This window comes from Pithys albifrons, chromosome 14, assembly GCF_047495875.1.
Source record: "Pithys albifrons albifrons isolate INPA30051 chromosome 14, PitAlb_v1, whole genome shotgun sequence".
Lineage (NCBI taxonomy): Eukaryota > Metazoa > Chordata > Aves > Passeriformes > Thamnophilidae > Pithys > Pithys albifrons.
The window spans coordinates 6,280,100-6,296,105 of NC_092471.1; the positions used below are offsets into that span (position 1 = coordinate 6,280,100).

A 16,006-nucleotide genomic window follows, 5' to 3' on the forward strand; every position below is an offset into this window, starting at 1 on the left:
TCACCTTTCCCCTGAATGCCACCTCCTTGCCTGTGTCTCAGTGCCAGTGCCCACCCTGGGCATGGGGCAGGTACCTCCCAGGGATGTGTCTGCATCTGGGGTGTCTGGACATCCCACAGACTCATTTGGGGAGGGCAACACACCATCTCCATCTCCTGTTGCTGCAGTCTCTAATTTAGCATGATTAATATAAACACCAGAACAGGTATTGAGCACTAAGTGGTTCTCTTTCTAATTCTAACAAGGGTCAGCAGAAATCATTACTATAAAGCCCACCACTACCTTTAGATGAGTTTTATACACATTTTCAGTCATTTTTACAGTCAATTTTAGGGTATTCTAAAGGAGGAAGAGCATTTCCTGGTGGCTGTGATCCATCTCAGCCTGGCTCATGTGACAAGATCTGGCCAAGAGCACTGTGGGTGCACTGCTGTACGTGTTCACCTCCCTCATGGCTCCTGCTACTGGGATGATGGTGGGTGCTGGTATTGGAGGCACCAGTGCCTGCTGGGCTTCCCAGCCCACACTGTTGTATGGGAACTGTAGGCAATATTGGTGGCATGCTGGCCTGGGGCGCACGTATGAGCTGTGCCGCAGCTCATCCACACCGACCTCTACATTCAGGATTTGGGGACTTCACCACCTTGGCCATGTCAATGCATTCAGAAGTACAGTTATGGATCATTAAAAGGGCTTTTTATTTCTTTATTACCACATTTTCACTGCGTTCTCTTAACTTTTGCCTTCCAAGAGCAGAATTGATTCCATTTAGAAGTGTTTATTAAAATTCAATGATTTCTCTAAAACACAGAGATTGCTATGGTCTCTCTTCAACTAACCAGTCCATCCGCCGTCACAGTGTAGCCTCCCCAGCATGGCATAATGCTCCCTTGGGTTAGGTGAGCTTCGTGTTTTGCTTTATCCACTTGACATACTTGGAGACCCTGGTGTAGATGCCGTATTTGCCTGGCTTGGCACATTCCTCACCCCAACTGGTGATCCCTGTGAGAAACCAGGTGCCCTCGATTTCAGTGGTGTAGGGCCCTCCGCTGTCCCCCTCACAGGTGTCCTTGCCCCCGGAAGGGTAGCCTGCGCAGAACATGTTCTGTAGAATGGTGGTGGAGGTGCTCTTGAGGCAGGTTGGCCGGTCAACAAAGGGCACCTTGACAACCTGAAGGATGGTGGCCGGCCGGCCGCGGAAATGCAGGCGGCCCCAGCCACTCACTGTGCCCGTTCCCTGCTTCAGCAGCGTGTTGGTGAACTCCCGGCTGCCCAGGCAGATGGGGGTGACGTAGCTGTTGAAGACGAGGGGCTCGTCCAGCTCCAGGAGGGCAATGTCGTTGTGGTACTCATTGATTGAGCTGTCGTACGTGGGGTGGGGAAGGGCTTTCACCACTTTACGCTCCTGCTCTGTGTGGTCATTCTTATCAACGTCATGTTCACCTGCAAAGACAAATGTGACTTGGGCTTGATCCCTTCATGGCTGGACCAATGACCATGCCCTGGCAAGGCAATTTCAATGCAATTCCAGCCCAGCTGAGTGGCTGCAAAGGGCTGAGCCCTCAGAATGCCAGAAAACTGGTACTGGCCAGGCTCCTAGCTCCCTGTCCAAGGGACCTGGAGGTTCCCTCCTGGCAGCACCTCCTTGGTCCCTGCAGCTGGAAGAACCCGAACCCACAGGTGTGACACTGGGCATACGTGATCCAAACATGTGCCAAAGATCCAGATGTTTTGCCAGAGTTAGTAGCAACATGACTGTTTTGGGGATTTAGCACCCTCGAAGAGATATAAGGGGATGTTGTCCTTGAATCAAAGGGAACAAAGCCTATTGATGAAAAATCTTGCCTTAAATAATTTATTAGTAAAAAGAAACCTGACCTTCACTTTTCTAAAACATCACAGCCACAGGGCAGAATGGGGTGCAGGAGGCTACAAAGTGCCACATCCTGGTGCTCACAGGTGCCCCTGAGTTCTTGCTGCCCTCCCGAGGCTCAGCTGCTCTCAATCGCTGCCGGCAGCTCCAGGCTCCTGCGATTGAGTTGCTGGCAGCCTGTTACTTCCCCTCCCGGCTTGTGTAACAGGTAGAGAGAGGGAAGGCAAAATGTTCTGTGGTCTCAGGTCGGCGAATGGGCAGATCTGAGTCTGGCTGTAGCTTTATCCCCTCTCCTGCCCGCCTGCTGCCTGCGAAGAAGACTGGAGAGCAGGATGACTTTCCCCAATTTCTTTCTCGCAGCCCCAGAGGCTCAGGGTGCGTTTAACCCCTGCTGCGGGGTTTCTACACGCTCTGCTGTGATCTCCAGAATATACCATTTCCTCTAAACAATATCTGCAGCACTGCTGGCCCTGTCCGTGTCCTGTACCTGCTGCGGCTGCCTGCGAGGAGCAGCACGGAGCCTGCGAGAGAGGTGAGGTGGATTTCTGCGGTCACGCTAATGCTGGCGAAGGCGGGAGGGGTGGCTGCTGCTGCCGATCTGCTCTGGGAGGGTTTTTTGCGGCGGAGTGTGAGTGCCAGCTCCCTTGCAGGCTGTGTTTCTACAGTATAAACGCAAGACAGATATGGGGGAGACTTTCAGACGGTTTTTCTTACGTTACAGCTGCTTGCTACTGCTGGGGACCTAAAAATATGCTTCAGGGATGAAAGTGGAGAGGCAAAGAAGCACAGGGGAGGGAAATGCTTCTTCCACCTCCTACTATAGATTTTTGGGCCTCCTAAGATGTTATATACAGAGCCAAACACTTAGCATGAATGGATGTGAAGAACTCTGATGTTGCCCATGCTGTGTACATGGTGCAGGCACAAATGCAATTGTCTCTGGAGCCCTGCAAAATCATATTTTTCTTTTTTGACTTGTTGTCTGACCAAAATTCTGTCCTGAAACCCAGCAGTGCTGCAGAGCAGTGTGAAGGGAGTGCGAGGGGACCTGGCTGATAACATATCCTAAATGGAGGGACTCTGTGACATGCGGGAGAGAGCCTGAAAGGAGAGGCAGTTTGCATGCAGATGCAGCAAACACAAAACTTCTATCCGGGTGGAAATGTGCTTTTCTGGGAGGAGACTGTTTTTGCACTGGGCATTTTATGCTTTCCTATGTTAGTGGGTGCAAGGCTGGGCTTTCTACTCAGCTTTCCAGCAAAATTGCCTGAAAGTAGATAGCAAAAAATGCTGTGTGCAAAGCTGTGAGCCTCATCCTGCCAGCACCTGGCAGTGATGTCCAGCCTCATGGCACTCAGCTTCCAGGATCCATCCAGGCACACTCAGTAGCTTCACCTTGTTAACATGAAAGATGAAGATGTAGCTTGAGCCCTTTTGATGAGCTTGTTTGCGTAGGTATAAACTCAGTGTGGCAAGGCTGAGATAAAATGTCATTTTTGTCACTAATACATTTCATAGTGCTTAAACAGAAAGCATGACTCTTCCATGCCTCCTCTCAGTACTGCTGGTAGCAATTACCAACCACGTCACTGTTCCCCTCCTGTACCTATTGGTGTAACCTATGTAGATATTCATACGGGGAGAAACATTTTGAGAAAGCTCATTCTGCCACAGCTGTGAAATGTGGCACCTTAATGCTCACCCAGGCCTCACGCTGAGTTATCAGCAGACTTCCTAGCAGGAGGACTGGCACAGCTCGGTGCCGTGAGTCAGGGGGAATCACCATTATTCAAGAAGATATACTTTTGTTGTTTAAACTAGCAGCTTCAACCCATTGTGCAGCCTGGCTACACAGCCCCTGTTCTAGTTCCCCAGAGACCCTGCTATACAAGCGTGGTTTCCCACGTGCCAGCCCAGTTTCTCTACCTCAATACATAAATTCCATTTACTTCTGAAAAACTAGGAGAAAAAGTAGTCATCTTTTCCTTGCAAGGAGGTAGTCAGTTTACTGATGCCCCTCTTGAAGTAGCCACTGAATCCTGATAGTTCTCTGAGAGTTATGGAAAAATGTGAGCTCCAAGAGCAAAACTGCCCAGTGAGGCTTGCGTGGCCAGTAGAGATAAACAACCACCACACCAGCTCATGAGGCAGCTTTTTAACTGAAGTCCATAGAGCTTTAAAGTAGCCTGGACGACTCTCTGGCTCAGGTGAGCTTGCCTGTGGTCAGGTTGAGCTGTGTTTTCCATATGGTACAGCATCTCCATGGCTTTGGGACCCAGCTCACTGCTTCCATCAGAGATCTTACAGGAGATCATCAGAGGTACTTACAGGGACCAGGCTAACAAAATGCTGCAACCTGCAGCTGAGGGCCTACCTGCCCTATAGCAACTTGTGCCACACTGCTGCCCACCGTGATGTGGGTCACAGTGTTCTGTGTGATGCCTTGTCCTGGCCCATGCAAGCCTGTCCCACATCCCTTCTCTGCTCTGGCCTGATGCTGCCTGAGATGCTCACCTGCCACAATGGTGATATTGTGGCCATGCTTCAAGCAGTGTGCTGCTGTCACCACCCATTTCTCGTTGATGATGGATGCACCACAGAAGCCCTCGCCATTGCTGTTCACCAGGAGAACCTGTGAGGGCAGGAGGAAATCACACCTGTGAGATTGTGTAAACCTGGACTAGTGGAAGTTGTCACTGCCCATGGCAGGAGTGTTGGAAGTAGATAATCTCTAAGATCCTTTCAACCTAAACCATTCTATGATCTGGTGAAACTAATGGAGCTAAAAAATGAGGTGCACTGTTCCTTGCAAAGCTGTGCCTTGCAAACCTCCCCTCCCTCAACCTTCAGCTTAAATTTGGTAAATTCATGGACTACTGGGAAATTTATTGCTGTAGCTCAGTACTGAATTCTTTGTGCCCTATGAGGTAAAGCTGCTGTGATACTGACTTGTGGGGTTTTTTTCTCAGGAGTTTCCCATCCAGGAAAGTTTTGTTGCTGTGCATAACATCTTGTACAGAAAGAAGCTGTGTTCTTGTTCGACTTGAGACCTAGTCTTATTCTAATCTTGGGTATTTAAAAGTAAGATGATACTGCCTTCAGAAAGAAATGAATTGATAGAATCACGGCTGGGATTACAGAAGGTTTGGAGAAATAGACAGTACCTGCCAGGGCACTTCGCCTTTCATGCTGTCTGTCCCGCCGACAACCCGGGTGCCCTCCTTCATTATCGGTGTGATTTTTGCTGGTGTGGCTGTGCTGGTTTCTGTGATGTTATCAAGCACATCGTCATGAGCATCATCATGGTCATGGCTGGTTATGTTCCAGTTCTCAAAAGTGTTCATGGATCGGGTGAGCTTGGTCTTTGCCTCGGGAGCCGTGATTTTCCCACAGGGATATGGCACTGCAAGAGAAGCAGTCACAGTTGCGACTGGCTGTGTCATGCTGAGAGTTACAGCAACTGAAGGAGCAGGTGAGGAGACAAATGCTGCCTCCTCTCCGCACCCTGTTTGGGACTGACAAGGGAGATACATATCAGTAGACTGACCCTGTGTTCCCTGTGCAAACATGCCTGTGCCTTTGAGCTGCAGTGTGGGTAATATGTAAGAGTAGCAAAAGCATGAGTTGTTTCTGGGCTTTAGAAGTTACATCTGAACAGCTTTAAAAATTAAAAAAGCTTATGTTGAGCATGCATGCCTGACAGGCTGATGCAGCTGTGCCTTCTCTTGGTGGGATGTGTGGTGCATACCTGGGAGGCTCGTGTCGGGCAACCGGGCACTTGGCTGGCATTTCTACAGCAAGTGACTTCAGAACAATAAACATCCAGCTGGGAGAGGACAGGAAATAAGATCTGCCAATTGTACAGATAATCCTGCTTGGCACCAAGGTGAGGAAAACATTAATAAACTCTTTCTAGAGTTGTAGCCTTTCTCTGTTAATGAAGCTTTCATCTGCAGGCTCATTTTAGACAAGCTCTTCCCATTTCTCTCCTACGCAATGTGTGCAGAATTCCTGCTGATAGTGGCAGTCAAAATAGTAAATAGCATCAGGCATTGTCTTTCATCTGAAAAGCTTTTGACAGCACTGAGCAAACAAACATTAGTGTAAAATCAGATGTGAGCGTGGCCTACAGAGATTTCATCCTTTATTTTTAAACAGTCCGCTTTAGGAACAGGACTTAAATAAGTGTTGAGTGATGGCAAGTGCTACCCATGAGGTTAGGCTGGGAAATGAAGGTTTCAGAGCCAACAAAAGCTAAGCTTTTGCAGGAAGGGCAATTACCCAACCTGAAAGATGATCTTACTGCTAACAGTAAACTTTTCTGGTCTAGTGAAAGTGATACAACACGTTGGGCCTGAGCTCTTAATGTCTTTGTTAACAGGACTCTCAGCCTAAGATACTTGCTACACGGATTGCTGAAAGCCATCACTTTCAAGAGTTCAAAGTCTTCCTGGCTGTAGCTGTCAGACCTTAGCAAACTAACTCACCTGTGCGGGTTCCTGCATGCAAGCTTGGGTGTGCAAGCTCATTACACTCAGATGTTAGAAATATGATAGCATCAAATGTTAAATTGACCTCATATGACAAAATATTTATCTACAAAGTTTCCTCTCTTCTCTGTCAGATGTGCTTCTGAGATGTTTGTGCCCAATTAACTTGCTGTGTTGAGGTGGTTTGGGTTTGGATTTGTCTGTGTAGTTAGTTATTATAACAGCCCAAGAGCAGGGTAAAGCTGGGGAACATAAAAAGAACCAGCTATTCTTTAGCCCTATATGAAGCTGTAGCCTCAAGCAACACATTTCCCTTCCACTCCACTTGAGCCACAACTAAATCACCTCATTTGACTGGTTGTCATTGAGGGTCTCTGAAAATACACACTGTTGGGAGGACACACCACCATAAAGCTTTACTTGTATCCATCCAACTCAGGTAATTATAAATGGGTGATGGCCAGCCATGAAATGGACCATCAAGAAGGATTTACAGTAAGAAAGATAATCTTTTCTTCTGAAAAAGTCCAAAGCATCCTCAGTGTAGAAGCAGTAACTAAATAGTAGCTTCTATGGAAAGAACATGGGAGTGAGCTCTGGCTGGTTGGATGCTGGTGTAGCTGAACATCATTTTCTGCCTCCAGAAATCTACTGATCGGTATCTACCATATAATATGGCTGCAAGTGACAGAGTAGCTTGTGCAAGCAGTGATCTGAAACAAGCATTTGCGTTATGAAAAAATTCCTGGACAACTACCCTCCTTCTCCACCCACCTAAGCTAAAAAAAGGATGTTAAATGGAATACTTTGAGCTTGACCTCACATCTGCCCTTCGGAAAGTGTCAGGCTCCTTACATTTGCTAAGCAGGAAAACAAGGCTGGCTTCCAACATGATATTGCATTTCTATGAGATTCATGTATCTAAATCCAGAACAAGACCTTGAAAACTTTAACCCAAACCTCTTAAAAAAAGTTCAAAAGTTAACCTATAGGTTCACAGGACTTTCCATCTTCATGAAGTCTATAGCCAGTGGCACAGGAACACACAACCTTCTGTGGCGGATCATGACTGCAAAAGTGCTTGCAGCCTCCATTTTTGATAGCACAAGTGAAGTCTGAAAGGAAGGAAAAGGAAACTGTGAGAGGTCTTTTGAAACACAACCAGTCAGAGATTTGTTGGGACTTTTGGGCTCAGCAACACACTGTGGTGCACCAGACTATAGATAGCATGATTGTTTGCAAGTAGAGCATCCTTCCAAATCACATTCCTGCTCAGAATGAAGCAGCATCAGGCAACTCTTTGAAAAGGCAGGTTAAGGAGCCTATGCAAGGTTCCATACAGAGTTCTGGCACAACCTCCTGCCTCCAACAACTGTGTGCTGTCTGAAATTTGGCAGCCTGACCATACAGGACTCCTGCAAATATTTGGTTACAAGCCATGTGATTTCTCCGCCATTGTGCTGCTTTCCTCCCCCTGTGCTTACAGCAATCCAGCCCTGGTGTGAATGCTTACAGAGAACACCGTGTGTCAGATGGGAGCAAAGGCTGAACCCAGGCATGGCTTTGTCCTGGAATTATCACTGGGCTCTGAATGAAAACCTCAAGCAAAGCCATATGTTATTCCTGACATACCAATAAATCATTGCAGCCTGATGTGTAAGATCCATTTCAGCTGGATGCTTGATGAAACATGTCCCAGTCTGAGACAGAGTGAGATTCTCATGTTTTGCACCTGTCTTTTCCCACTCCACTCCTCTGTGGTGGGAACACCATCCCTTGGAGATGGGAAAGCACTAATCCACACAGGCCCTTTCAATTCTCATTGAGTTTTCAAATAACTTCACAGCAGAAAACTCCACTCCTACTATGTCAAGAACACCCTTCCTGTAGCCATTTTAATGCCATCATCTACTATTTTTGCAGAGCTCCTCTTCACGCCTCACTTCTAGCTCTATTTTTGCTCCTGTCTCACTTCCACAAGAAATCTGCAATGAGACTATTTAAATTTGATGCAGCTTTGAAATGCTCTTTTTAACGTACACTCCACTCTTGCCAGAGCAGAAGCACAACTAGAAAGAGAATCTTTTATTAGTGCAGTGAGTCTAGCACATTATGCGAGTCGCACAGCCCCTGATTATATTATAAGAGCTGAATATCCCTCTTGCTTAAATTATCAGCTGTTTGGTTTTCATAAATTCCTCAACCATCAGGAAAATATTTGCCTTTTGTTTGCCTTCAGAATCAAGGTTGCTGCTGATAATTATAATTATGAATTCAGCAGAGTGCCATGAAGAGGAGGCTGGGGTAATCCTGTCCTGCTCAACACCTGCTGCCCATGTGGGATGAGAAATGGAGAGGAGGAATTGGAGAATGGGGACCCCACTGGGGTCAGTGAAAAACTGTTGCTATCAGTGGGTGAGCACGTTGTCACCAGCTGATGAGCAGCCCCAGAAAACCTTGTGCTGGAGAGATAAAGGAAGCTCTCTGTGTCAACATTTGTGCTGGCAACCACAGATGAACAAAAGACCTTGAGCCCAAGACTCCACTGAACCCTGTATAAGAGCAGGTGCTCAGAAGAGGTGGAGCTGGGGCTCAACCATGGGCTGGAGAAGACAGAAATATCTGCTCCTGTAACCCCAAGCATGTTCCCCTGCAATTCCATTGCCAACAGGATGAATATATGCTTTCCTACAGTGCCTTACAACAAGGCAAAATGTGTCTGAAATATCCTCCAGAAGGATGAAACTGTGCAGCCACTTTGACCCCATGGGATTTCAAATAGAGCAGAACCCCTGGATGAGCCCTCAGTACATACCTATCTCACAGTTTCTGCCTTCATACCCAGCTGGGCACCAGCACACATAGGAATTTATTTCATCCTTGCAAACGGCTCCATTTTTGCATGGGTTGGGGTCACACTGGTCTCCATCTTGGAGAGAAGACAGAAGAGTTAACAAATCTGAGTGTCTACCATGGCTGGTGCCAACCACATAGTGGGGCCTTGCTCTGTGCAGGCCTCCTGTTAAAGATGAGCAATCTTTCTTTGTAATGAAAATAAGTCAGATCCTGGCACCCAAGTATGCAACAGACAATGTCAGCACTGGGGTAACATCAGCAGCACTTTACTCAGTCTTAATTGTGTACCCTGTCCTGTGTGGGTCAATTCTGCTCCTTTCTGCAGAACCCCTCTTTAGTCACCCTCATGCAACATCTTAACAGGACCTCATGTCTTGACTGAGTTAGGCAGACAAATTTGGAAGGTTTGCTTCCTCAAGAGTGGTTAGAGTATCTTAATATGGATTATTTTAACAGTACTGTCTGTTCTGGGAGAATTTGCGTCTGTCCACTTGGGCTTGGAGACCTCTCTGTGGGATTGAGAACTTTTGTTGTTGCTCTTTCCTTCTTCATCTTCTACTACTATTAACTGGTCTAGGTTTTTCCTTACATGTCAGAGCTTTTATTGTCACAGTTGCCTACAGCTGAGAAGCTGAAGTTTTAACATAAATACTCATTATTGCAAAACTGGCGATCTAACACTTTGGAAGAGTGACTCAGTGACATTAAATGACAGAGAATACCCTTAGAAATGCTTATGCCAATGTAAGGAGGAAGGAGAAGGTCTTGCTGAGTTTTGTGTCCTGCCAGTAAGTGTAGCAGTTAATGGTGCTTCCAGGAGTGGGCTGGAATGTAAAACTGTAAACAGGAACAAAATGCTTTTGGTTTTTCTAAGTTAGGTGCTGGGGTTTGCACATAAGGTGAGGATTGCAGTTGTTATTGCTGTCTGATGAGGGCAACTGGAGCTTGGGCATTGTGCAAGGGATGAGCTCCTGTGGCCTATACATGATGGGAATAGCAGCTTGTAAACTGAACAGTAAACCAGGCGCTTTAGATGATAGAGGAATATATGGCATTCTTTACTTTTTATGGTTAACTTGTGGCAGGGAAACAAACTTAGAGTTGAGTTTCATCAGTTGTTTTCTCAGAGAACACTCCTACAATGCAAATGTAACTTTTTTATTTTATAGTCTGGACTGAATAATCTGAATTATTTAAGGCTTTTTAGTGAGATGTTCTGGGCACTTTGCCAGTCTATGAAACAGTTCATTTATTAAAATGTCCTTAAAATTAGTTTCAGATGTTGTAGTGGGCATTGAAATCCTTTTGTTAAGGGACAGAGGAGTCATTGGGGGTGGAGGCTGAAAAGGGAAAAGAAAACAGTGAAGTAGGGGTTTGGGAGCAATAGTGTGAATTGCAAACAGCTGTTCACTATGACAGGTCAAGGCTCCACTTTAATATGGTATTTCTAGGGATTCACGCTGTCCTTTCATGAGGTTAGGCCTTATCTGGAGATCTCTGCCTGAGAACAGAACATTTGCTGTTTGCTGAAGGGATGTTAATTATTGCTGTGGTGTTTTACTTTGTAACACAGCTGAAAGTAGAAGCTCAGAGCATGACCCGGGCTCAACAGATCCAGCTGTCTGTGCGAACTGGTCTTGTTCTGTGAGGTTTTTGAAATTTGTTCAAAAAAAACTGCTTGAACAGAGTACATGCTAAGACATCTTTTTGGCTTGCCATTTCTATACCAACAGGACAGACCCAGGCTTGGTGGCTGCAGGATTTAGGGTGCATGGCTCTGGCACATAACACAGTTTCTGGATGCTGGAATATATATGTTACAATAACATCTGCCATTTATGCACCGAGAGATAAATATTAATCATTTGAACAAGAAGAAAGCAGCTCTTACCAACATACGTTTTCCAAAACTCCATCTGTAAAGGGAACAGAAAAAAAAAAATGAAGTGCCCTTTGTTTTCTGATTTCTGGGCACTGTCTGACCGAAGTAGCACAGTGATGACTCCAAAACATAAGGAAAATACTTGCAGGGAAACCACCCTCCATAATACCAATGGTGACTGACAAAGTTTTTAAAGCAGTTCCCCAGCCCAGCTGATGGATCACAAATGAGAATCAGCCATGCCAGATGCTGCCCTTGGCCCTGCAGGTTTTCCCCTTGCTGTTCACTCATATTTCCCCTCTGTGTCTCATCTGAAGGGCTCATAGAGGTGCAGCCAGGGGGTTGCCATTTTGCAGTAGTGATACTCACTGTTTTCTCTCCGTTTTCAAATACTTCTCGGGCTTCTTCAAAGCTACATTTTTCTTCTATACATTCTCTCTCGAGGTTCCCAGCGATAAGTTCTTCCAGTCTGTTTGAGTTGGCTCGCTTTTGCCTCTGCAGAACCGAGCTTGCCTCTTTGTTCTCGATGAAGACTGCAATTTGAACAGAAATAGGGGCTGGAGAGGAGCATCGTGTGGTGCAGCTGGGATGGACTGTCAGGGCTTTGTTGTGCCAGAAAGCAAGCCCTTTTCAGGCATTCACCCTCCTCTTGCCCTGTGGTCAGGGACATTTTCTGAATGTTATCATCTGCATGGGGTTTCTTTGGTGCCCAACTTAAATGCAATCCAAGGAATCAAATTGGGAGAACCAAGTGTCAAAATTGCCAATAGACAGAAACTACTGATGGCAAGACGGTGATTGGGAATGCTGAAGTTTGATGCTTAAAATACCCTAAAGCAGATGGTGTATCTCCTATCACAGATGCACAGACCGGAATAAACTGTTTGAGAGGGGAAAATAATAGGCTTTTTCATGCTGCTGCTTGGTGTGGTCTTGTCTGGACACAAAAATTGTCCTACTTTAACTGCCTCTGCCTGTTTTGGCTGTCAAAGGCCATTTGCCTTTGAAGCAGCTGCAACCCTTGCAAGTGATGGGCCATTTACTTCTCTCTCAGCTCCTCACCCTTGCCTATGTGTCTGGGTCCCACCATTTCCTGATGACAGGAGGGATGGTCTGAGCTTTCCTCACCCCCTGGGCCCTGTCATGTCAACAAGGGTGTGTGCATCCACCTTCAATAGGGTGGCCAAGCTCTCATGCACAACCACCAGCAGAGATCTTCTGGTGCTGCAGGGACCCCCAGTCTAGGTGGGATGTCTGGTGGCTGCCTGGTGAAGGGAATGAGAACATGCTGTCCCACCATAGTGCTACCATGGATGTTCTCCTGGCAGGGCTATGTGTCCCATTGGCAGGGACAACAGCAGCAGCTGTCCTGTGGCAGCCACCTGGCAGGGTTTGCTTTTGACTCACTTGTCAGAGAACCCCACCTCTGCTGAGGACTCTTCTTCTCCCATCCCAGTGCTTTAAAACACATTGTTCACTCAAAGGGTCTCCTCACTTTATTTCCCCAGCTTCTCCTCTCTCTCTGCCCTCCCTTAACACTTGCATCGTGTCCCTTTTTGTCACCAGATGGCATGGTAGAGCAGTGGCCACCCGGGACACAGACCCTCATGTGGGGTCTCTGTGCTGGAAGGGGGAAAGAACCTGTTGGACTGATCCCTCTGAGGGTTAAAGAGAGCATGAACTCAGCCAGGTGGACATACTGGAGAGTGAGGGGTGACTACCAGACACTCGTCCTTTCTCATGGGTAACTCCTGCTTCTGATGCAGAGCAGACCCCAGCCTCATCAAACTGGCAGAGTATCAGTTTTACTGACCCCTCATGAGCCCCAGGCAGGTTGATCAGATTGCCACCAGGCTGTCAACAGTGTAACAAAACCCTTCACTGTCAGATCTCTCTGCAAGATGCTGAACTAACAGCTTTTGCAATGCTTTTAGTTGTTGTACAGCAAGGTTGCACCTCTGCCTTCCCCATGCTTAGTGTGGTTTTGGTTAAAATGAAAAGGATGGGTAAAGCCCTGACATCTGATGAAGCCAGATTTGTTTCAAACACTGTTCCCATGGGATGGCCACTTCCCTCCCAGCTGCAGGATTGTGCTTTCCATGTAGGACATGAATGTACACCTCCCTGGCAGTGTGGTACCAGGGGGGACAGCCTGGCTGGGGGAGACCTGACCTTCTCCTCTTGGCATGGGCTTTAGCCTCCAGCTTGACCCCAGGATAGGCAGAAAATGCTCAGGTGGGAATGATGGAGCAACCTGCCTTGGTTTTTTCACGCTATTGGGCTCTCCACTTGCTTAGTGCTCAGGGAATGTGGTGTGGGTGCAGCTGCAAATTGCCCTGTGTAGAGTGAGGCAGCTGTGTCAGACACGCTCCTTCATCTCTCCCCAGTGGGATGTGCCAGACACCTGCTGTAATTAACCCATTTAATGGTGAGAACTCATTTTAATGAATGCAGCTTTACCTTCCCTCAGATCCCTCTAGGTTTTCTCAATTGCTTACTGATCCCACATGCTGCTTTACAAGCAAAACTTGATTTGGACTGAAGGTTGCAGGCTCCATGGGGTGACAGGAATGGCACTCTCCTGGCTGGAAACCATCCTCATGCTAAGAATAGACTCACACATGATTTACAACTTCTGAATCAGTATCTGACAGAGTAAGACAGGTCTCTGGGCCAAGTGCTGGGGGGACACACCTATCCTGCCAGCTGAGTATTGCATTTTACAGTGGCTACACCCAGGTAGGTGGTGGTACCAATAGGAGGTTCTGTTCACTTTTCATTGCTTAGCAAACATTTTGGAAATAACCTTTTTTTTTTAATCTGTTACTAGCAATGTTTTAATGAAAGAAGAAAGACCGGTCTTGCAGCAAACAATTCACACTGGATGTGAAGCAGCCTTTGCTGGAACTGTTACTGCTACAGATAAATCAGGCACCAGCCTGCATTACTATGTGTGATTGCCTACATCCATCAACTGCTCTACCTTGTCTACAGTTTTGGCTGCATCTTACAGTCTTTGTTAAATTCATGCTGGGTTTGGCTTTAAACAATCCTTACAGTGGCAAATCCAATGGCTGTTTTATGGATGTGAGCACTTGTTTGTACTCCAGGACAAAGTGATGGCATGCAAAGAGGTGTGGATGTTACTCCATGAGCAATGCTTTCCCCTTTTTTTCCTTCTCTGTGTGTGAAAATGCATTTTAAAATGGCTGAATCAAGCTCTGAAAGCTTAAAAGCTGTGAAAAAATAAATCTAAGAAAAATTCCATTCTTAAAATTAATCCCTGTGACACATTCTGTGTAAAATCAGCATAAAAACTATTCTTTCATTCCCAAGAAAAGAATCAAAACTTTAAGGAGGAGCTATGAAGTGCAGCAATCCCTCTGAGCTGTTGTCTTTTATAAGACTGCACAAGCTGTCCCACTGTCAAGTGACAAACTGTCCCTTTGCCGGTGTCTGTAACACCCGTACCCAAAAATGAAGGATTTTCTAGGCTTTAAATGAACTCACCTGTACTTTCATCACCCAGACAAGCTCCCAGAAGACAAATGGAGAGTATGAGGGGGATATTTGCCATTTTCTTCCCACTGCCCAAACCTCTCGCTGACAACATGTTCGGGTGGTGGAGCTCAGTCAATAGTTCCAAAGTGCAAGTGCTTGTTTATTGACTCTGGGTAACCCTTTAATTTAAGGTATCCAGATGTGCCACTGCTGAAGCTTGAAATGACAGCATGGGTGGTATTGGAGGGGCTTGAGCATCACTTAAGAATAAATTAATTGAGATCCAGTCAACTTCTTTAAAGAACTGGATTTCCCATTTCTATCTAGAGGATGTTGTTGACCATATAAAATTCAACAGTAGCATTTTCAAAGACTTCAGCATAGTCCATGTTTTGTCCAAAAAGGCTGGTGCAATTCCCTTGAAGATGACCCTGCAGATGATGTTTCCTCCTTGGAGCAAAGCTGTGTCAGCAAGGATGGGTTACCTAATTAAAAATCTGGATGAAGTGAGGTATGGTGATTGGTCCATTATTCAGGAGTGCTGGAGCAAACCCTGGATGCATATGGAGTTTCCTAGGTCCTGTACTTGAGGGCACAGGAAGGAACCTGCTACTTGGTGGCTTGGACAGTGGCTGGCATAGGAATGTGCTGAGAATTGACAGCTGTGGAACAAGGAGAACATGCAGGCTCATGGCAAAGCAAGATGGATATTCTGCTATTGTCAGTACAAGGGAATCCCACAGGATGTTTCGTGGTGCTGTGAGTGCTGACAAGCAATCAAACACCATCCAGAGAGATGTCTCCCAGGCTGGAGAGCTATTAATTGCTATGAGGCCACAATAACCCTTAGGTAGTTGTTGAAGTGTTTCCTTGAGCTTATGGACCATAAATTCTGTTCATTAAGTCCAAAAAAATTAAAAATGTTCCTTCGTGAAGCAATTGAGAGAGACATTTATGGTTGTATAGGTATTTGGAGTTACTTTTGTATGCAACACATATTGATCAGCTGCAGGTAAATAGGAGATGCTGAATGTGAGTTGCAGTCTTGTGAGATACATGTTGCCTAGGTGGAAAAAAATCCTTTATTTTCCTTTTCTTGAGCAAACAAAAGATCCTGAAACCTGTAATTCATCTTGTTTCTTCTTGCTCCATTTGAAACGATCTTTATTCCTCACTGACAGTAGCTTTTGTTATCAAATTTCTGTGGTAGATAAATGAGTTAGGATGAGGTAATGTGCCACTGATGTAAATTGAATGCAAAGTGAAGAAGGTAATGATCATCTCTCATTTTCCGTGCATAAGGAAATGCAAATGTGAGAAAATAAATTGAGCTAAAATGCTGAAACAATACATCTCCTATCCATAAAGAGGAGTGTGGAGAATGGCCTGCCACAACAAAAGATA

General features: G+C 46.1%; 2 protein-coding genes across 2 annotated transcripts in view; one reads left to right on the forward strand and one right to left on the reverse strand.

Moving 5' to 3' along the window:
• Positions 1-669: 669 nt before the first annotated feature.
• Positions 670-14,735, reverse strand: F9 (coagulation factor IX). The gene is made up of 8 exons (XM_071569284.1): positions 14,612-14,735; positions 11,471-11,634; positions 11,111-11,135; positions 9,179-9,292; positions 7,350-7,478; positions 5,038-5,276; positions 4,388-4,505; positions 670-1,443 (listed from the first exon to the last, which is right to left on the reverse strand). Exons 1-8 carry the CDS (start codon positions 14,712-14,714, stop codon positions 896-898), a joined length of 1,440 nt encoding a protein of 479 aa, XP_071425385.1. The 5' UTR covers positions 14,715-14,735; the 3' UTR covers positions 670-895.
• Positions 2,226-16,006, forward strand: part of FGF13 (fibroblast growth factor 13) — a 309,179-nt gene continuing 295,398 nt past the window's right edge. Inside the window, exon 1 of the mRNA XM_071569290.1 lies at positions 2,226-2,405. The gene's annotated coding sequence lies outside the window, so the exon portion shown is untranslated. The remainder of the gene's footprint in view (positions 2,406-16,006) is intronic.